The following is a 22410-nucleotide window of genomic DNA, read 5'->3' as shown; positions in this document are numbered from 1 at the left end:
ATGTCGCAAATATCCAAAGGGGAAAGGGATTTGAAGGAAATTATCTTCAACTATTTTTTTCCTTATCTACTGGTATCTGAGATCGATGAAATCATCTGTTTTACCTTTTTTAAACTTGAAACAACTTATGAGTAGAGTAAAGCTCAACTCTAATATCAAATTTAATCATTTCCAAAAATCCTCTAAAATTTTGCAGACTACACACTATTATTAACCAATTTATTATAACTACACCTTTGGAATACTTATAAATTATGAAAAAAAAAACAGTTTTGTTGTATTCTGATTTAAATTTATTCAAATTTAATGAAAAATCAGATAAACTTGTTCTGCATCATTACATTTTTAACTAGGTTTGTAGCCTGAGTTTTTTTTTGAACGAAAGGAAATAGAACTAAGGAGATATTAACAGAGAAATGATTGCGTCTGCATCAAATAGAAATAATTCATCCATCCTATTGAAACTTAATCAGCTATTTTAATAAATTATTGAAGATGCATATTTAATGGTACTCATAAATGCAGACTGTCAAGATGATTCATTAGGCGTTTACAATCACTCATCAACTGATAATTTTAGGCAAGACGACCTTCAAAACGACATCTCAAGGTTCATTCTTAATCTAATGAAAGTATTTAAAAAATAATTAACTAGTATTGCACAAAAAGTTAATCTATCTCTCTTGATTCTTTTATTCTCAGTTTTCTTAATCCATTTCCTTTCCTCTCGTCACAGCATTTTTGGTATTTAACAATTTTCTTTCTATTTCTCCCTTCCCTCCTACAATTCCCATGTACATCTTCTGTGAAAAATTAAATTCGATGATGACACCAAAAATAGTACTGTTAGTATAAATGTCTAACACAAGAATGGGCAATAGACTAATGAATAACATACGTTGAAATTCATCGATTGAATTTTAAATAAGACAGTCCCATAATTCTCGTTAAAAAATAATTCATTAGCATTTTCCATGTATTATTCACAACTTACAAGATAACAATGAAACTATTTATGAAAAGAACGTATAGCACACCATTGTACGATCATTAATGCTAGAAGTGATCGCTTTTATCAGTGCGAATTGATTGAAGCTCTGTTAGAGTTTTTGGCACAGTTACGCGTGGGCGTTCACTTCTCGTTAATCTTACGGAATTGCACATTGTTGTTGACGATCTGAAACAAAACCAAATTGGCATAATTAGTTTTTAGGGAGAAAGTTATGCGAACCAGAGAATTAAAAAATTTTCCTCCATCATCCCATCAGAGTATTTAAGTACTTTAATGCATTAAATTCACCTATTGTGTCTGAGATGACTTTTGACTAGATGACCGGCAGTGAGTGCAGCCATGAGTGACAATTCCCCGGCAAGAACAGTGGCACAAACAATTCTCGCAAGTTTGCTAGAATTTTCTCCAGGATCACTCTCGTGAGCTCCCAGCACCCCGAGCATGGACAAACAAGCACTCTGAGCAGGTAATCCAGTACCACCCCCAATAGTCCCAATCTCAATGCTAGGCATAGTGCAGGAAATATACAGATCATTGCCGTCTTCACCCCAGGGTTCCATCAACGTCATACAATTGCTGCTTCCGACATTTTGGGCAGGATCCTGGCCGGTCGCTATATAAATAGCAGTAACAATATTGGCAGCATGTGCATTGAACCCACCAACACTACCGGCAACAGCTGAACCAATCAAATTTTTATTAATATTAACATCAACAAGAGCATGTACAGAGGTCTTCAGAACAGATGTGACAACATCGGCGGGTACAATAGCTTCGCAGACAACACTCTTGCCCCTGCCTTCAATCCAGTTGACAGCAGCGGGCTTTTTATCAGTGCAAAAATTACCGCTAAGTGAAAGTATCTCCATGTCAGTGAATGATCGCTGGACACACTGCAGTGATTTCTCTGTTCCTTTTGACAGCATATTCATTCCCATAGCATCACCAGTTTTAGCGACAAATCTTATGAACAAATGTCTACCAGCAATTCTAATGTGTATCCTCGTTAATCGTGCAAATCGACTTGTTTCATCGAAACATCTTTTCATCTCTGCAAAATTTGTTGTATCTTGCATCCAAACCATCGCCTCACTCGCACGCACGATATTTGGAAATCTAACGACTGGACCTCTTGTCATTCCATCAGCCACAACTCGACTGGTTACACCACACTTGATCAGTGCTCTACTACCTCGATTTGTTGAGGCCACTAAACAGCCCTCCGTTGTTGCCATTGGAACTTGAATGAGCTCCCCATCTACTAATAATGGTCCAGCTATTCCTACGGGAACTGGTACGTAGCCGATTACATTCTCACAGCAAGAACCCAAGACTTTCGTGTAGTCATAGCTCTTGTAGGGTAGGTGATTCAATTCATCGGTGAATTTTGCTGATTCAATTACCAGGAGACGACGAATGCCTACACCTCGCTCCATGTCACCCACTGCCTTCTCCAGCTGATAGGCTGGAATATCTTTACTTTTTACGAGCTGAATTACCTCGGTGTCAGTTAGAGCCTCAGCTCCCAACTAAAAATCATTTGTAAAACTTTAGCACTCGATGAAAGTTCCTAAATTCGGGGATTAGTGGCGTTCAAATACTTTGAGTAGTTTCTGAAATGATGATTCATACATTTCAAAAATATTCATCAAATCCAATAGTTATTTACTTACCTCAGAGCGATAGATTTCTCGGCACTCCTCAATGCTCCTAGGCTCCTTCTCTTCTTTACTTCCATCGGCAGTCTCATCACTAGTCAGTAGTTTGCCATCAGTCTGAACCTCTTTATCCTCAACTTCTACTGGAGCATCATCTCCAACAGCCATCCAATTATCTCCCATTCCGGATAAGGGAAATACGGGCCCGGGAATGATAGGCATGTTGAGACCGAATCTTTGCCTAATGGATATATCGAGAGATGGTGCCTGCAATATCTCCATCGACGTGTCTTCCTGTGGAGGACTTTCCTCGTGCTGCTCCTTCTTGGTTCTCAGTTGTTTAGCAATATCACCTTTGTCCTCGATGAAAATGAACTTTAACGCAAGAGCGAGGAGAAGAATGAGAATGACTATATTATCAGCACTCACGGACAACCAATTCATCAAGTGCTCTTTCAAGTCCTCTGGGGTTTTCGATTTATTGTGATTGTTTATTATTATGTGGGAGTTTATGGGTGAGGCCGTTCCCTCTACTGTATCATCACCATCTCCATGTTTGAATGGCCAACGACTGTACGAATAGAAATTAAAATGAATTAATTTTACAGTCAATGAACGATACGATCTCCATTCTATGATAAATGAAAATTTCAACGGAAAATTTGTCATTTGTATTAGGAATTAATTTAGAAAAACTGAAGTACTGAATCAAGTATAACAAAGTCAAGAGCTCTATTCCAATCTAGAAAGATAATCAAACTAAAACTTGAAATGAATCTTCCCAACTCTTCTTACAATAAAGGAACCATCTGACTGTTCGCGTGGTCTCTCTAACACTGAATCCAATGTTCAGTCAAACTTTTGAAAAGAAATTTCAGAGACTGGGAGAAAAAGCTACCCACTCCATGCCAAAATTTATTCCCGGTTTCTCTCCCTTCATTCCACTTATCTATTTCAAATCAGTTCAATGGTTTATTATTACTATTCTCATGCAATATTCAATGTCCAAAAAAAACAGGTGTTTGTATTTTTAGAAAAATAAAGCATATCCACGGGAATTACCATTATAATGTGAGTAGAAAAAAATCCTAGCACCGTTTGCGGAAATGAAAGTTATCAGATGTGATCATTTTTTTTTCAGCATAAAATTCGCTGTTATGATAAACATCGGTTAGATGACGAACCTGACCTATTGAATTCATTGACAATGACTATATACAATACACGCATTTCCAGTGAATAATAGGAAGGGAAAAAAATGCAGAAGAGAAAAACCAAAAATATAGTGCCATAGGTCAGATCATCGATAACACTGACTCAATGGATTGGTGACGTATTGACTAAACCACAAAATTTGAAAGTTATTTTCAAACATAATCGTCCTGACGCTCAGCAGCAACTCATTGACGCACAAAGGTATGGGTTTCCCAGGAACGTATTACCATTTGTTCTTGGAAATTCATTTTGGTTTTTATTAGATACTTCATAGTATTGGTATTGCATAGTATATTAAATTCACGAGTTAATAATTCGATTATCTCTTTGATAACCGCATTAAGACGAAAAACATGAGATAAGCTCGTCTATGATTAATTCTATGAGCTTGACGTGACGTTATAATAGAACTTTTATTTTATAATAGCGATTTTATGTTGAATATTTTTTTTTCATTGGGTTGCTTAAAATAAATAATTGCTAGAAATCGTGAAACTTGAAATAATTCATACTTGAAATATTTATGGACTCTCTTCAAATCTAATTTCAACAATCCTCATTAAATCCCAGAGCAGAGCAGTTTATTCAAAAGTAAAAGTACCTACTAACACATATGCATCATTTAATCCAGTTTCTCTACCCTTGAAGAGACAAGGTCATTCCCCTGTACTTAATCTCAATCTCAACGTGTTCGCATTATTCAGTAATTGATGGAATAATCGCGATCACCAGTTGATGCAATGAAGCACAAGAATGAAAAAGATGAAAAAAGAAAATCATTTTTATATATGGAACGGATGTTGCGAAATTAGAGAGTGTGATCTGTCTATGTATAATTCATACCTGTGTGCATGGACGACGAAGAGCCCGGCAATCATGATTAACTTTACACGCTCAACTACGGGATTTGGTTTCTGGTCTTCTTCATTCAGTGAATGAAGCATCAATAACTTGTCAGCATTGAGTGTTCCCATTCCATGGTTGCCTCGAGATAGCTTTAGAAAAAGAGTAGCAATTAAGGACAACCAAGTGTTTTTTTTATTCATTGAAGTGTGAAGATACACAGGATTTATTTTCATTATCAGTAAATGCACTTGATGTGTGACTTATACATATGAAAAAATTTAGGTGAAAAACCAATCAAAGCCACGGGACTATTTCATTGAATTTCAATTAATTTTTTAAGTCAAAACATTCTGCTGAAAAACTCGACTTCAATTTTTCTATGCAACTTTTTTCAATTCTATGGAGAGCTTGTCCTGAATTTCTTACGTTTTTTTTTCTTTCAGTCTGTTGGTGATGAGTAAAGAAGAAAATAAAAACACGAAACCATTTTGGATCGCCTCAATTCTCTAATGAGTGTTGTCCTTGTATTGTTCACGATAAAGTAGTGTCGCAGAATGTGGTCAATATCTTGGTTTTTATAATCACAACTGTTACTCTCGAAATCGCTCGTGTCATGCATTAGTTCCAGGGCAGTTTTCAATAATTTTATTTAACGTATAAATGTGTGGTACTTACGTCGAGAATCAATGCTAGACAAGCGGGGTAGAATGTCATGAATACGATGTAATTAACAACGACTCCAAGACAGGCAAAACTGCAGAGAACCTCTAAGCGTTTAACACCAGATAATGATCCGATGCCTATCAGCAAAATTTCTACCAAAGTATCAAGAGTGATTGATGGTCCAAGAAGAGACATACCACGCGCAATATTTGCCCGTACTTCCTCTTGGCTTCTTGAACTCAGTGCTAACTGTGCTAAAACCCCAGCTTTATTGAGATCAATCAAGAGCAGGAAAAAAAAGAGGGCGTTCCTGGAAAATTTAATCCATATTAGCATTTGAGGAAAACTGATAATTTCAAATTCAATCTATAGCTATGTCGATCTTTTCCTCGTTGAAGTGGAAGGCTTGCGAAATAGGGGCAAATTCTCGAGAGAAATAGGGGCAAAGTATCTGAAGTACTCATTCATTTTCCAAAACATCGCTAGCGACTGGTCCTCACATCATCACTCATTACTGAAATATTCTAGCACTCGAAAGAGTCAAATTGAATCCAATTCATTTATCAGTGCTCTAATAAATTATTCATCTACACTGTAGCAGCTCTAAGAAAAAATATTGAGACATAATCGATGCCAAGATTTGCTACTCAAAAGGCTTTTCCCATTATTTATCTATCCCTACATTGCACTACGACAAAGTCTCAGGATTTTGTCATAATTTAATTTCCCATCATAAATATCTTGGAGTCCTATCCATGGAAATATCTATTAAAAACCACAATTAATTGAATTTTCAATTTATTACTCCGGACTGTACTGTCTATGCATGATAAATCTTAGATTGAGCTTGAATGAATAATTAAAAGAAATACTGAATATAAAAAATCGTAATTCTTCAAGTACATGCTCTAGATTCTATAATTTTTGTTTTTTTTTGGTTCAGATTTTTTGGAGATAATTCCAACTGATCATTACGCTGATTTATGCTGATTCGGCAGGGCACTTACGTACAACCAACGACGGTCGTAACTTTTGTGCGACCCAAGGAGTGTTATACATTAAATGTGAGAACAACTTTTATATCCGCTTCCGAAGAAACTTCCGTAATTTCAAACTTCAACTTACTTGAGATCTGCCATGTCACTGCGACCAAAGTTAACGACACTCGTCGTGAACACAATGCTGGAGAAAACCGTAAACAGTCCAGCGATACCTGGTAATTACAGATAATACCTTCAATTATTCATCACCATTTATTTAACTGTACACTCCAAGCAGCGATTAAACGGAGTTTTGGGACAAATTTAATGATTATAAACTTCTTATACGCATTCTCGAGGTAAAGTGGCTAGTAGTTCAAAGTAATTTCATAAAATAAGTGGGTAATTACTGTAATCGCTAAATAAAATGATAGAGTGTAAGCTCTACTAATATAGTGTGAATTGAATTTCAATTGATTGTCTCGCCTTCACGTAGTATTATAATGTCACATTAATCATACAATACTTTTAGCCGCAAAAACCGCTTATTACCTCGTGTCATTTAGTCGGTTCACCTTTGATTCGGCCTCGCGGCGTGTAAAAGATATTTTCGGCCGCGTAACGAAGCCAAATTTTCGGTACTTGTCCGTCAAATGGCGAATTACGAATAGCGGAATTAATGTCTACATTTTGGTCTACACTTCGTGAACACTAACAGACTCATTCCAAGCTTCAATTAGAAGATGAAAATCCGTACTTTGTTGCTATGCTTAGCACTCATTTACCAGAAATGTCTTGGTAATTCGGTAATCGGTGCATGTATGGCGCATGGCGAAAATTACTGAGCATGCTTCGGTTTGTACACACGAGTTATTGCTTTCCATCGTAACTTTCACTGGGCATACGGTAAGCTTTCACACGATGCCACCATGACTTCGTACAAGATCCGGTTTTTATCAATGGTAGTTTTTTCTCACACGATTATTTTTCGAGGAATAAAAAATGTGTAAGATCTTAACATATAGCAAGTCAATTCCGTAGGAAGCGCACAATTTCCTAGTTCCCATGAGTAAACTGAGAGTTTCAAGATTGAAAGCTATTTACATTAAAAATCACTCACCTAAAATATATTTAGAACCGAGTTTTTGTAGATTTCGGAACTGATGATAACTGAAGAGAACTGCTAGACATCTTATGATAGTCATGACAATAACATCAACAGCATTTTGATCCTGCGGAAAAAACAAATTGCACACTGTTAACAAATTATTCTGGAAATTTAAATTGCTTATTCGCGCGCTTTTAATGCCTTTAGTTATTGAAATATCAGTTCGATTTTGAAAAACTCAATTAAATACTTTGCAAACGCAAGCAATTACCATTAGTGAAATGTGCCATTGATTCCTCAATCTGGAATGTCTGGGACAATCTGATAATGGAAATACCGTTCGATTTTTTTTTTTTGTAAAAAATTTATTTTAGCGATAAACGAAAATAAAATCCGGAATCCAGACAAGAAGAAGTATTCATAAATTAACGACATAGTCGAAACGTTTGATGTCATACTTGTGTACTAAATAGTTGACATATTTCGAAAGAATTCGTGAAATTCATGAAAGTCCCCTCCACTATGTGAATGGAGAGGTATCTTCATAGGCATTTAAAAGACGTGAGTAGTCAATTTTATCATAATGTTTATTCTACGGGGGTAATAAAATAGATGCCATTTTTATCATGAGAAAGTCTAAAGTTCGGAATTTTGTTCAACAAATTGCAAACAGACATGTACATCTCTACAGTGTTGATCTATCGATAATCAAATTGAATGGCTAATCTACACACGCAGTTACTCTCTAACTCGAGTAGTTTGTCCTCTTTTTCCCTCCGTGAAGAGATAAATCTCCAAAAATATCTTCCCTCCCTTAGTGGAAGTTTATGTCATTAGGGGGCAACTAGGCAAGAGCTCAAGCTCATAGCTCTTGTACTTAGGGTTGTAAATTAATCTACGATCCGCCTTACAGTAGTCCTCCATTATCTCTTCTTTTATTTCGCACCTCAAATAGAAAAATGGCACTTACATCACTGCTACATCTGCCATTCCAACAATGCGAAGAGGCTCCAGACAATCTTCCCTCCCTGGCTGCATTAGTCCCCGTTTCGAAATTCACCATACACGCTGTCAGTGTAAATGTCGTGACAATTACTTCGAGGGGATGACCAGCGCAGAAGCTGCCATGTATCTCAAACAATTTCGCCAGCATGTTTTTTATTCTAACTTTTGGTACTTTGGTTGAATGTCACAAATCTGAGAACAAAATATTTACGAAATAAAATTATTTCCTCCGCCAGTATTGTCTTTCGTGAATGAAAGTGAAAGTCATGGATTTGAAGTTCAATGTGACTAGCTAGACGAGTTACACGATTTTTTTTTAATATTGCGCACAAATTGCTCAACCACATACAGCACCGCTCCATATACTAGTAATACGATAATGATGATTATCCAACAATTAGAATATTTTATTACATATGAAGATTGATGGTGTTCCTGGACTTGAAATATAATTATCTGCACATCCATGTATTTTCTTTTTATGCAGGTTAAATATAATTAGTGATCTATTAAAACTGATTTATTGGTCTCGTCATATAGACAGATTGGTCCCGAGAACTTCTGTCCGAATGACAGGGATCATTAACTCGATTTTTTCCGTATGTTACTTTACCTTGAACTAATGCAATCGTCTAGTCAAGCGTTGAAATAGTAGATTAGTTGAAATAAACATCAACTTGTTTATTTTATGGAGCCAATCTCCTACGTTCGTTACAAGTTTGTGTAAATTTCCCTTGAAATTAACAAATTTCACAACTGCACTTTAAATCCGAAATATTAGGAATTTTTGTACAGCAGGTGGAATCGACTGTGTTCTTCGAGAATAACTGTTTTAGTGGATTTCATGATCTATGTCACATCCAAGGATATTTCCAAAAAATGCACATTGGGAAATTTATTAGACATATTTGACCTTCTCAATTATAGATTGGCCCCTTAATAACAGAGAGGCGTTTACGATTTACCGTTTCCATACACCAATAAACAACCATCACCCGAAGTCTTTTATCAGACACCCTGATTCCATTAGCGAAAAATTAAAGGAGAACTTTATGGGACACTTTCTTATCGAACGTACAGTATTTTGAAGTTCATATGAACATTCCATTAAAATTAAGTAGATAACAACCGCATAATTTATTCCCCTTGAAATACAAACGATAGACGAATGATAATCGCCAATTTACCCAGCATTTGGGTCATTGAAGGAAGATGTTGAAATGATTATTCTTCATTATTTTTGTTCTTCAATAGTCAGATGGTACTTGGATGAATGCATTGATGCATCAGGTTAAGCGCCAAGTAACCAATGTCTGTCAAGGTCGTCGACTTTCCACCAGTATGAAACGCGATTCTCTATCATTTATCCCATGTTGTCCGACTCTACCAATGACCTCTGAGATTTAACGATCATTCTCGTTGCATATTCAAGTGAAATTATCCGTCAAAAACCCATCTGAATGATCTTATAATCATTCTGAAAGCTTTATTAAATACTCCTCACTACATACTGTTCTTGATATATAATTTTATTCCATTCACGAATGCGAGATATGAGTCCCTGTCAGACATGTCGTAAATATAAGACTCTTCAGAATGCAAAACAAAGACCTTAAGAAATTAACGGATGGATGAGTATGTAGTGGGCTGGGGCGAAATGGTGTTTTTTTATGTCTTCAGTATACGAGAAACAGACGATGCGAATTAAATGATTTGTTTTCGTTCATACTGAGAGATAACTAATTGTCGAATGCTTATTAAACTACTTTCGCCACAATCATATGGAGATTAAAAAAAATGTACTGCACAGTTGGAATTTTGAAAATATTTCTTTTCTACGTCGCTCGTGGTCATTCAAACTACGCGCCTACACGTAACGGCATAATTTTCCCGAAACTCACAGTTTCCCGAATCATTCATTCCAAAAACTTTCTAATGAAATCAGAAAAATCTGGAATTCATACGTATCCTTAGGACACATGAGATTTATTACCCACTAGCTTTCCTCAATAGTTAATTTTTGTTAAGAAAGGAAGTAGGAAATTGTTCTATACATCGACTCATTTTTACTAATGACTCGGCAGTTTGTTTACAAATGCTCTTAAAAAATTCAAAAACTGCGGAAATCATAGCAAATAAAGAGGGCACGTGTCAGTGTTGAAATGATCAACCTTAACCGAGAGATTTCCACATTAAATCTTGACCATTATATTCCACCTTTCTCTTTCGAGATCGACTAGAGAGTTGTATAATTTACTTTCATCACCTTACATACTTGACCATCAGGTGCTACACGCATATACAGGTTTATGCATATTGGTTACGAATACGTGACGATGTCACCCATCCCGTGGAGAAATAAAAAAAGAAGCCAATAAGTTTTAATTTATAACCGATCCACCCGGAAATGAATAGTGGAGCTGTTGCGAAAGCCAAGAAAGGTGCATGTGAAAGCTCAGTTCCTCTTTCCGTTTTCAATGTATGCAGCACTCTTCTGTCATTTCTCATTCCTTTTCAGTGAATTTATTCATTAAATTGACCGATCAAAATTTCTAGACATTTGGAAGATGGATTTATTCATTCCGACAGATATTCCTATTTATCAGCTTCTCTCGCATAAATTATAATTTCTCTAACAAGAATTTTGATATTTTTCAGCCCCAAATAAATGTGCTTTGTCTCGTGATAAGACACATGGCACTAAAGCGCATTTGATGCATTTTACATACCTCTTACGTAAATCACTGCCCAAAAATATCCCATTCGCAAATGGTTTACTCTAACACCCGTACGAAGATCCACAGTCAATCAATCAACTATACGCACAACTTGTTTGCAATGATGAAATAATAATGACACTTTCAATTTTGTTACGTCCGTTCAAATGACTTTTGGATGAACTGGGAAATTCGTCATTGATGATGAAATTAATTGTTGTATATATTCAAGGAAAATTGTTTATTTATTTAAACGCGGCAAGTCGAAAGAGGCGCGCTTGGCGCTAACGACGTGGCCCACAGCGAAAGACGCGTTTGATGTGATTGTCGGAGAGGCACAACACCGGCTTCACTGAACAACGCGCGAATACGTATGCTACTGAAGAACAGAATGAGAAAATCGAGACTACCCACCTACCCATTCACTAACCGACTGGCGGATACGTGTCTTTCCCCCAGGCCAGCTACTACTGGTCACTGCTGCTGGGGTCAAGTTTTTTGGGAATTTCATTCTGAAATATTAAAACGCCGGCCGGTTTACGTTGATCGACCAATTCTCCTCGTTTCAGCTATTTTAGCAATTCTACTGATAATGTGACATCGTTTTGCCAACAATTTTTGTTTATTCTTTCGTGGAAATTAATGCGTTTCCAATGCTAATTTTAGACATTCAGACCTACGCAGAACTATGATGCATTTTCGATTTTTAGTACTATTGGAACTAGTCTATTCAAAATTTTTCTATCGTATGTCCTCCTGAACTTTTTCGGTTTTTTCTCCCTTCTCTTAAACCCTTGAGCCTCCCCAAGTATTTTACCGACTTTACCCCAAACAAAGAAAAAATAAACATTGATTAAATAATTTGAAAAAAGCAATTTTTGCAAATGACGGGCATTCTCTGAGAATAATGTATAAATAACTAAAATTTGTAGTAAAAATCATTTATTTGAATTTGCATTCAAAGTAGAATTTCTTCAGGAACTGATTTGATGACTACAAAAATAAAGTTTCCCAACATTTCGCAATTTTCAAAGAAAGGGGATTGATGCGTTCAATTTCTTGTAGCTTTTTCTCACGCAATCGTGTTCCCAATTGCAACGTAGATGTGGAATCTACCAAATGGTTTTCTAATTATGCTTTAGGGGCAGCTAATGAGGTCTTTCGGGGGAGCCAATGAAAAAGCTTAACCAAACAAAATCAAGGAACAGCCAATGATCTCAATGGTTACCCACCAAGAGCGAGTTTTATTTAAATAATTTTCTATTTTTTCACGAGTACAAAATACACTCTTCTAAGCACTTTTATGTTGAGCTTAGAGTTTTCCCCAAATGGGAGATTTCCCCACAGGCCCATTTAGTGACCAGATGGAGTGAAAAAGATGACCCGAGCATTGATTCAGGGAGAGGGGATTATACTGCCCTGTGGGACCTCTATTAACCCTGAATCTAACAAAATATCTAAATAAAGTCCAATATATTTTAGTTAACACTAGAAAATATATTATATATATTTAAAGATAGTTTTTCTAAATGGTAAGAAATTCTAGACGTACGTTTTTTGAGTAAAGTAGAACGAGTGTTATCCCTAGTTCCTCTATTCGCGAGAGAAACAATTTCCTCATTTCCGATTTCTTCTGCCACCCAAAAAATCAGGAACTGAAATAATTATCTAATTAACGAGAGGAGATACATCAACTTCATCCGTTTGAGGTCGTCCGCATTAAATCCAATTACTTCCGACAAACAAAATTCGACTAAAATGTTTTTTCTCTGATAGCTGGTTGAAAAACAACAGCTTGATTGCAAAATAGCTGCCGAAGACCTGGGATTTTCATGTCCATGTGCGGAAATATTGGAAAGTTGATTTCGATTATTTTCAAAGTTTATGAATTCCTAATTAATATTTTACCCATAAATTCACTGGATTTAATTGAATCACTAGATAATATCCCTCGATGCACTGGCCTACTACCTCCCACTTGGAAATTCAGTTCAAAGTTTCATTCATCGAATAAAACCGTAATATAGAAGACAACAAATTTTTTTTTTTTTAACAGGAACACTTTTCTTTTCATTTTCCACAGATGCCAAACGGTAGACGGTTAAAATGTCTCAGACAACAGTTATATAGATGTCGAAAGAGCCACTCGACACCGAAACTTTCGAACAGTGCGGTCAGCCATTCAAGAATCTCAAAGTAGCCCGGAGACACTAAAAAAATGTGAAAATTGCAACATAAAATGGCCATTATTTTAGCAATAATTCCTTCATTCAAGCCTTTAGTTGTTAAATTATAGTTAGTACGAATGATTTTGGTAGCTATGAAAAATAAACATTTCCACGCCTACTTTTCGGAGAATAACAAATGCTTGAGCTCTTGAGAATGTCGAAAGAGGGCCAAACGTCTGTTCCTGGTATAGACCTATTTTTTCGGCAATAAGTCAACACGAGAGAAATTTTTGTCCACCTTTTTTTTTCTCTCGGCAATACCTTTACTCTTACATTTCTCTCCTCCCATAAATCTTCACGAAAAAGGCTAGACTGTTTTTCGTCTGTTCTTCACAAAAATAAACTCCATTTTTTTTACTTTTTCCTTGATCTTCTTTCTAAGTATCTCTCACATTTCTTTTGTCAAATAAATCCAAAGCGAATCGTTCTGTCTCCGTAACTTCGGAGATCCTCGAGGAGAATCAAATCTCCAAATAATAATTCAATAAATTCTTCTTGTGAAAGACCAGATGATGGCGAAGTGAAACTTCCATTGCTCAAGGTCTAGACACCATCAAAAATCATCTGTGTCCTGAACGTTTGCACGTACTCATTCCAGTATTCACCTTATTTCTGGTATTTTTAGCTGGACCACACTGTTTTTCATATATCCCAAGATTAAGTAATAAAATTGTTGGATACATCAATTTCGAAATGGACTATCTTGGTTACGAAAAAATAATTTTTTCTTTACAAGGAATATATTTTCGAACTGGCCAAACGTGATAATGAGTAAAGAATTTATTTTTCGCAATACCACGAATCACAATCTTGCGTTTGAAATAGCCGTCTATTGATTTAGGATTTTGTTTGTCGCTACGGACCTATATTCCTGGATAGATTTACGCAACATTTTATGGAACGTACCATCTCTGTACTACTACTACAATACTGTATCTTTCATGTTCAATTTTTCAATTTTCATTAAACAACGTCAGAAAGCTTCTTTCTGATCCGATAAAATCTCTCAATTAAATTACCCTCCTGTGATCAGCCCTGATATGACATATTACGCTGATAATTTGATAGCTATCAAAATGTTTCGTCAATCTGTAGGCCCCTCTCAAGAACAGCTCCATTAATTCCCTTTTTCTCAATTATATAAGAGCCTCACGGCTACTACTTCGCGAAGAATCATAATTTCATGATTGAGAAAGTTGCACAATTTTTTTTTCTGCGAATTCACCTTATTTTCGGTCAATTCTCCACCAATGTAGCAATCCACCCAAAATTCATAACCAGTCAGATATCGTTTAAAAAATAATAACTATCGTAACTTTATTCATCATGTGAGGTAATGATTGGCCAGTCTCCTTGGAATGCCGTATCGAACGTGATTTATCAAAAAATGATGAAGGAACGAGGAAAGCGTATTTCTAAAAAGCCCGATTACGAAGTCGACTATGTTTTGTTGAGACAATAGCTTAGAAGGAATAACAAAAATTTATATAAGGTATTCTATGTTAAATGGTTAAACGGTTGACCCTCACCCTCTTAAAAATTGATCTCAATTTTCGCGGCTCACCTCTATCAAAACTGTTTTCTTTTTTTTTTAATCCGCAAATATTTAATACGAACAAGTTATTTTTTTTAATCCCATCTTCTCTCGTGGAAAAATCTTTGAGAAAATTTAAATAATTTTCCAGCGAATTCAGGATTGCAATCATTTGGGAGCTGCAGAGAGTTAAGAAGTGATTATTTTACTCATTAATTCAATGCTTGATTTGATTCTGTCAGGGGAAGTTGATGAACTATGCGGTTTATTAAATTAATAAATGATTCTGCCATATACAATTTTGTCCCCCAATTTATAATATTGCAAATACGTAAAATCTAACTCTTTGACAGAATGATTAATGGACGCTACAGTGCCCTTAGAAGGTCGCGCGTTTTGCGCGTATGATGTCCTAGTTTTACTATGCAAAAGTTATTATGAAGTGAAAGTGTGCTTGACGAAGTGTTATTCATCATCATGTATCGTACACATTAATTTTTTTACGACGCATTTTTGAATAATTACAGTTCCATTTGAATATAAACTATTGGCAGATATTGTTGTAACGTTGGATGATTCACAGGTCAGATGTTCATAGAATCTTTACGAACCAAGGTATTAATTATTTCAAAGAATTTTTACCTAATTAGATGAGGACGACACGTGTGTGATGCGATGGAATTGTGCCACAATAATTACTAACTTGACGTCATTGTAATGTGACTTTTCGATTTCATGATTTGAAGTACATGATCATGAGCCTGCACTGAGAAAAGATGATAAAATTTTTTAGCATTTCACGTGTAGTTCAACATTCCAACGAACATTGTGTATAAATTAATCTTATTCATGTATGTGCGTGACAAGACTGTGCAAAGTTAGATGTTTGAAAACCACGTATGATAATCTTCAAATGTGCAGATATGTCAAACAACCGATGCTTGCTCATTCGTGAGCATTTAAATAATTTCCCGATGAATCAGGTAGTTAAAAAGCAATCATGTTAACACGATTATTATTAAAATATTTTTTAATTTCCATTCCATCCATTAATTTCCAGAGTAACTGGATTTTTGAGTACTTCCAACAAATTGAAATGTCAAATTTTTCTTTCTGCTGCGAAAAACGACTGCGAGAGATATCGACATTTCGTTCATTAATTTTGGGAAAAGTTCCAACACATTTGTTTCATCGTTTGAACTAGGAACTTCTCATCATTGTAAAATGAACAGAAACACAATGGAAAAATCTCCGCGAGTAGAATTTAAATTAAAACACCTGGAACGTGATAGGATATAGTCATGAGCTTTTCTGGTTTCCCCTGTTGACAAAGCGAACTGAACAATATATAATGAGTCATAAAAATAAATACCTAAAAAATTCAATAATGTTTGCGCAATTGTGAAGAACAATAAAAATTCATTATCACGGTGACAGTCAACTAATCACCTATATTATCAACCAAAGTAAATTAGAATTCATTTATTTAATTGGGCATATGCTCATAGACGTACATTGCATCAGGTAGAAATAAATTAGTTGTAAATTATTTGAAGTGCCTACGTGATATTTGAATCGTCAACAAAAAATATATCGGTGCTCCGTTAAAAGCTCATTGAACTCATTTAATTGTAATTTACGTAGTAAACGAGTTGATAAAGGATTGGAACAAATTTAATCTTTTACTTTTTCCATATACAACCCAACTGAAGAAAGTTATGGTCAGGTTGATCATTCCTTTTTTATTTATTCTTTTAATTTAGTTAATATCGATGAGTATGATTGATAATATAAATAAAGATTACTCCTTTTTGTAATTTTTCCATCCCAAACTCGACGGTCAATCCTTTGTTAAAAAAGATATTCTCCTGCTATTCCGATATGCGCTGACCAATGACGTGGAATTCTAAATGATTAGTTCACGTGGAGAATTTTCAATATTGTTGCAAACCAATGGCGCAAGAAATTGCATAGGTAAATGTTTTCATTCATAAGTGGTTAATAATACGGACAGGACCCCATTATTCTGCAAATACTTGTGAAAGGAAAAAGTTCAGATCGATTCATCAAGCGACCTTTGCTAATTTTATGGGCTCGCAAATTCCTGCTCAATTTGTTTACCCACAAATCGTAAAAAAAGTAAAGGAAAAAATTGGCTGGATCGTGTGACAAACAACCCCATTCGAAATTAGATTATTAATTGATTAACAAAAATAACGATACTATATGCACAACAAAAGTAATTGTCCACTTGCGTGACTGTCAAATAGCCAAAAAAATAACGTCACATGACAATCATAAATTTTTCACATTGCAAAAGATTGGCGGTCCTTTTCACATCTCTATTCCAGATGTTTCTTCAAGAGTTAAAAGAACACATGTGTAGCAATGAGGGAATAATGAGGGATTGGCCAATTCCTCACGTCCGTTTGCAGATTATTAGCACCCTCGAGTGACAACAGTGGCCCTTGACCCCTTTATGTCAAAAAAGAAAATGATCAAAATCATGAGTTATTATCTTTGACTACTGTCAAGGGCAAACGTTATTAGGATATTTGAATAACTTATTATTCTTGTAACCTGATGAACTCGACCTTGAAACACTTTCAATGCTTCAAACTTGTGTTGAAATGATTGAAAGGACTCCGTTCCAGGTGGAACACACTTAGTGCTTTCGTCAAGACAATTGACTTGATTGATTTTTACTGAATTTGTCTTAAAGAATTGTTTCAATTTTTCAACAATTTCGAAAACTTCTCACATAGAAATGTTTTGGGTACCATATTTGCTGTAAAAATTCTAGCAAATTGGGTTTTGAATTTCCCTATACTCATTAACAATTCATTTATAAAATCGACTCATTAGTGCGTATTGAAAAGACGTAAATGATCCACTTTTTCTTTCTATCCCTCTGTAGATTCTCGCCTAATTTTTGGTTGTTAAGTCTAATTTGTGTCTTAATTACGTCAGACACAAGTAGTACATTTCCTAGAATTTTGCTCCAACAAAAATAGCCGCTAATGTGCCCCAAATTTTTTTAATTTCCCCAAGAAATTCTAAGAAACTCGAAATTATTTTTACGAAATCCTTATCAAAGTTTGAAAGGTTTTCATACACCCATCATATTATAACATTCATGCTCGATAATAAGGAGAACATAACCTAGAAATGACATTCAAACAGGTCAAACTCACCAGAACGATTGTCTACGTCGATGTTCATCATCACAGAACAGAGTTACAATCCATTGGCCCTTTGATTTGATTGAATTTATCATGTATCTCATTATTGAGTGAGTAATTTTCACATATCAGTCACTCACTAATTCGGATATAAAGTTCTGTAACCCCCCCCTTCCCCTGATAAAAGTGTATTGGACTACCTCATTGGTGTGCAGATAATTGACGGCAGAGATTATAGGGTAGACTGTTGACGCTTATGGAAAAGCTTCAACCGCAAAATTTCGTAGCGATGGCGCATGAACTACAATGGTGAACGTATCTGTCGCTGTGCAATAAGTGTGCTTCATAGGTGTCACACAGATGTCGCTACTCACAAAAACCCCGTCGATACGCGGGTTCTGCCTATAGCACACAGAGGACATTACTCACGTTATTTATTTAAAAATAAATTTGCAACTAATAAAACATTTCAAGCTCACTGCAAACGAGCACAAACCTACTACCAACAACAGAATTTGTTCATTTCGCCCAGGGGAATCCCCTGTGGGCTCTCTGCATACAAATGAATGCCACTATTGGAAGTAATATAATATTTCGATTTATTCGCTATTAATTTATTATACTACAATAAAATACTTGTTGAATCACCTGCTAATTACTGTCTGCATTGAAAAAATTCAAGGTATTCACGACCTCATCAGAGAGAAATAAAAACAGTCGAGACATGGATGATTGTCTATAAATAAATTCTTTGGAGTTTTTAAAAACAATGAAGTAAATCTCCGATCGCCTCATCGTAACATGTGAACTAATTTTTAAAGCCATTTCTCATGCATAATGTTACACGGAATCTGATAGTCCCATGGTTTTCCCTCCATTATCGGTTATTTTCACAAAAAACAAATATGCACATCAAAATAATTGACTTAATGTTAATTGTGCGTAGTATTAGCTCTCTGTAGTTCATTGGAATGCCTGGCATGATTCACCAGTGATTCCACACGGTTTGCAGTCTCTCTAACAACATCCGATATTTCATCGGAAAAGTGGGGTAGTTGATCGAGTGTAGGAATGTGTGCAGACAATCTCTTGTACATAGAATCCCTCTGTCCATCCTTTTTATTTCTCCTCTGCTCCTCAAATTTCAACTGCTGCTTGAAGTGTATGGCGTTCTTGATGAATTCTATCGTATTACCAAAACTTTTTTCAGCATCTTGCATTGTTTTTACAGCGCTGACAGCATATTCAACGTCGTAACAACGCCCTTGCAATTGTCGTTGAAGTGCAAGTACCTCGACACGTTTTTCCACCATGGGGGGTAATGCTTTTCTAACGTGTTCCTGTAACCGATAGAATGCTAACGATGGCTCGTTAGCAACTATATGCATGTTCTCAGATACCCTTTCAGTTGCTGAAAAGCAATTTAGTCATTGATTATTTTATGTTATTGAAAATTATTATTATTTTATTATTTTATGATATTAAAATTGCGATTTATTCGAGCGCTTTGAGGTTAGAATCGCGGATTATTCGGGTTGATTATATAAATAAATAAACTAACCTTTTTTCACCCGCGTCTCCAACTCATGATCGGTTTGATAAACTTTAGCTGACATTGCTAACATCTAATTATCAACAAAAAATTTTATTTTGTAAAAATTTCGACGGCAATAGAGGCAATCCAGGTCAAATGTTATCGTCACATTTGTTCTTCAGTCGGTAAAATACGTCTGCCCTTAGCAATTGATAAATTTCAATAAATGCCTGGTTTTTATAAGAAAAAACATCCTCTTAAATCATTTCCACCAATTGTTAGGAATCATTTTGATTAAAAAAGTGAATTATCAAAAGAATTGATTCTCTTCCATTCAGGCAATAAAATTACTTTTCTTTACTTGGATCGACAAATATTATTTTTATCATGTCACATAGTACACCAAAAAGTTCACAGATTACATTCTGCTACCACATCATTGGTATTAATAAAAAATAGTACTTAAAAAATGTCTAGTTGGAAGAGAGGGATTCGATTTTCCCGCGCTGGACCATCGCACCGGATTCAGAATGTGAAACGGAAGTTATGCGTGGTCCAGGTGATATGTTTCAGCGCCGAAACGTGGCACAGTTAAAGCGCTAGTTGGCAGCTTTTTAACCAACATTTTCAGATTGACTGTGACCGATAGTTTCGTCAGTGCTCCATTGGTGTTTGCGGTTGGAATTATCTCTCTTATTTCAAGTGAGTATTCATGTATAATAACTGAATATTATAACGTATTCACTCCCAGATTAATCCCCAACATTCGACTAATCCGACGTAAGTTTCCAATACAATAAATCCGATATATTTACTCCGATTTTCATCTGCACAATATCCATCAAAAATTATTGGTAACTTTTGATGGAACAATCCAACATATGACAGTAACCGAGTTCTGTTGCACAAAATTTTTCTAAATTTTAAGATGAAAACTTCCTAAACAAAATGTAAACTATAGGGAAAATTGTCCAAAACCACGACATTATTGTTTAATTTTCGATCGCTTTATTTTCACCGAGTTTTCACATTGCCATTGTCAATTGACACAATTGTCAGCAGGTGCTGTCATTTGAAACGCATGTGAGATTCAAACTCAACATGAACCATCACCAGGTGTCATTAAATCATTATTACATTCGAGTTCTATTATTGTTTTTTATTGAATTCTTTATTGACTGTTTCTTGATCATTTTTCCAGGATGAAATTCCACATTTTTTCTCTGGTGGTTGTCACCCTCCTGGTGACAGTTTGTGCAGATGAGGAACCTGAAGCAGCTAGATTGTTGGTTGCTAAACAAATTCTCAATAAATACCTAGTAGAAAATATGGATATCATTGTTAAGGTAAGACTTGCTTCCTTAATTTATTTTTCTTCGTTGCAATGATTAATCCATTTTTATAACCATTGGAAAAATTGTAAGAGAAAAAGAGACATTAATTAAGATTTAAATAGGATCAAAACGGTTTTATTGCTCTTTGTAGTTAATGATACAGTTAATCATTCAATTATCTTAATAAAGACTGAAAAATCACGTTGTCAATTATTCATAAGAGTAATATCTGGGTATGAAAATTAAAATCTACTAAACAATTTGAGAAAACCCGAGGATGCAAATCAATACTTGAATAGTTATCAAAATTGATCCTGAAACCTTCTTAATTTTTTTTCAGTACACAGTTCACAACGTTGGCAGTGCCGCCGCTCTCGAGGTTGAAATAACCGATAATTCCTTCCATCCAGACAACTTTGCTCATGTGAGCGGAGAATTGAATGCAAGAATCGATCGTGTTCCGCCAAACAGCAACGTCAGCCACACAGTAGTCGTTCGTCCAAGGAAATTCGGTTACTTCAATTTTACTTCAGCTGAAGTGCTCTACCGTCGCACTGAGGATGCACCAAGACTTCAAGTCGCTGTCAGCAGCGCACCAGGAGAAGGAGTCATCGTATCTTACAGAGATTATGCCAAGAAATTCTCATCCCATGTGGTAAGTTTCGTTTTCTCTCAAATGTCTTGGAAAAATTAGTAAAGTCCATGTGGCTCTAAACAATAACTGGTATAAAAAACCAAGTTCTATATTTTTCAAGCTTTTTTACCCAACACAAATGTAAATCCTTTTATGCATGTGAAAACTTCTTTCAGATCGATTGGGCAGCCTTCGCCGTAATGACCCTCCCCTCGCTGGCGATTCCCTTTGCTCTGTGGTACTCGAGCAAGAGTAAATACGAAAAATTAGCAAAAGCTTCGAAAAAACATTGAAAAACCTTCCATTGTACAGAAATAACGTAAACAACAATAACTACAGAAATAAAGATCCCATTGAATTTTTTTCATATACATACTGGATGATTGTGATAGCGTGTGACTGTACTGCCTGACATTTTTTAATAAAATTTATTTATATATAAAGAGTGAAAAATGACTCTAGAGTTTATTATTATCATGCAAATAATTTTTGCTTCATTGTAAAAAGAAAGTACGTAATAAAAGGAAATTCAATGCAATAAAATTACTCTGAAATGTTCGATTCTTTTCAGCTGAAAATGGCTCAAAATATTTAGTGGCAGAATTCCTGACAAAATATAGATAATTGTTAAAAATGTGAACAACTGTGAGGATGTGAAGACTTTCGACAGACCGGAAATTTACTTTTTAAATAAAGCAATCTAGATTTTTTTTTTGTATTAAAAAAAAGTTACTCCTGGACAGAATTAACGGATTTTTCA

At 35.4% G+C, this 22410-nt stretch overlaps 3 protein-coding genes across 4 annotated transcripts; 1 reads left to right on the top strand and 2 right to left on the bottom strand.

Moving 5' to 3' along the window:
* Window positions 1-669: 669 nt before the first annotated feature.
* On the bottom strand, window positions 670-18355 carry Hmgcr (HMG Coenzyme A reductase). Of its 2 annotated transcripts, none has more exons than XM_064139273.1 (9): window positions 18161-18355; window positions 8453-8679; window positions 7495-7606; window positions 6520-6607; window positions 5407-5704; window positions 4729-4880; window positions 2686-3241; window positions 1301-2541; window positions 670-1177 (listed from the first exon to the last, which is right to left on the bottom strand). In XM_064139273.1, exons 2-9 carry the CDS (start codon window positions 8633-8635, stop codon window positions 1057-1059), a joined length of 2751 nt encoding a protein of 916 aa, XP_063995343.1. In that variant the 5' UTR covers window positions 8636-8679; window positions 18161-18355; the 3' UTR covers window positions 670-1056. The 2 variants fall into 2 exon arrangements, with proteins under 2 accessions (XP_063995343.1, XP_063995345.1); XM_064139275.1 differs by lacking the exon at window positions 18161-18355 and adding an exon at window positions 11217-11618.
* A 375-nt stretch (window positions 18356-18730) lies between these two features.
* On the bottom strand, window positions 18731-19907 carry LOC135172865 (BLOC-1-related complex subunit 8 homolog). Its single transcript, XM_064139298.1, has 2 exons — window positions 19710-19907; window positions 18731-19559 (listed from the first exon to the last, which is right to left on the bottom strand). Exons 1-2 carry the CDS (start codon window positions 19771-19773, stop codon window positions 19081-19083), a joined length of 543 nt encoding a protein of 180 aa, XP_063995368.1. The 5' UTR covers window positions 19774-19907; the 3' UTR covers window positions 18731-19080.
* A 323-nt stretch (window positions 19908-20230) lies between these two features.
* LOC135172863 (translocon-associated protein subunit beta) lies at window positions 20231-22103 on the top strand. The gene is made up of 4 exons (XM_064139297.1): window positions 20231-20384; window positions 20884-21028; window positions 21357-21671; window positions 21827-22103. Exons 2-4 carry the CDS (start codon window positions 20885-20887, stop codon window positions 21941-21943), a joined length of 576 nt encoding a protein of 191 aa, XP_063995367.1. The 5' UTR covers window positions 20231-20384; window position 20884; the 3' UTR covers window positions 21944-22103.
* Window positions 22104-22410: the final 307 nt, after the last annotated feature.

This window comes from Diachasmimorpha longicaudata, chromosome 2 (genome assembly GCF_034640455.1).
Source record: "Diachasmimorpha longicaudata isolate KC_UGA_2023 chromosome 2, iyDiaLong2, whole genome shotgun sequence".
NCBI classification, from domain to species: domain Eukaryota; kingdom Metazoa; phylum Arthropoda; class Insecta; order Hymenoptera; family Braconidae; genus Diachasmimorpha; species Diachasmimorpha longicaudata.
This window is presented reverse-complemented; position numbering and strand designations above follow the sequence as displayed.

Excerpts from the sequence above, each read along its gene's own strand:
- LOC135172865 (XM_064139298.1), bottom strand. The coding sequence starts at position 19,773 with ATGTTAGCAATGTCAGCTAAAGTTTATCAAACCGATCATGAGTTGGAG. Across the intron at positions 19,560-19,709 it reads GGAGACGCGGGTGAAAAAAG|CAACTGAAAGGGTATCTGAG; the intron begins GTTAGTTTATTT and ends ATTGCTTTTCAG.
- Hmgcr (XM_064139273.1), bottom strand. The coding sequence starts at position 8,635 with ATGCTGGCGAAATTGTTTGAGATACATGGCAGCTTCTGCGCTGGTCAT. Across the intron at positions 6,608-7,494 it reads CGGTTCTAAATATATTTTAG|GTATCGCTGGACTGTTTACG; the intron begins GTGAGTGATTTT and ends TGTAATTACCAG. Across the intron at positions 2,542-2,685 it reads GAGAAATCTATCGCTCTGAG|TTGGGAGCTGAGGCTCTAAC; the intron begins GTAAGTAAATAA and ends AATGATTTTTAG.
- LOC135172863 (XM_064139297.1), top strand. The coding sequence starts at position 20,885 with ATGAAATTCCACATTTTTTCTCTGGTGGTTGTCACCCTCCTGGTGACA. Across the intron at positions 21,029-21,356 it reads ATATGGATATCATTGTTAAG|TACACAGTTCACAACGTTGG; the intron begins GTAAGACTTGCT and ends ATTTTTTTTCAG. Across the intron at positions 21,672-21,826 it reads AGAAATTCTCATCCCATGTG|ATCGATTGGGCAGCCTTCGC; the intron begins GTAAGTTTCGTT and ends AACTTCTTTCAG.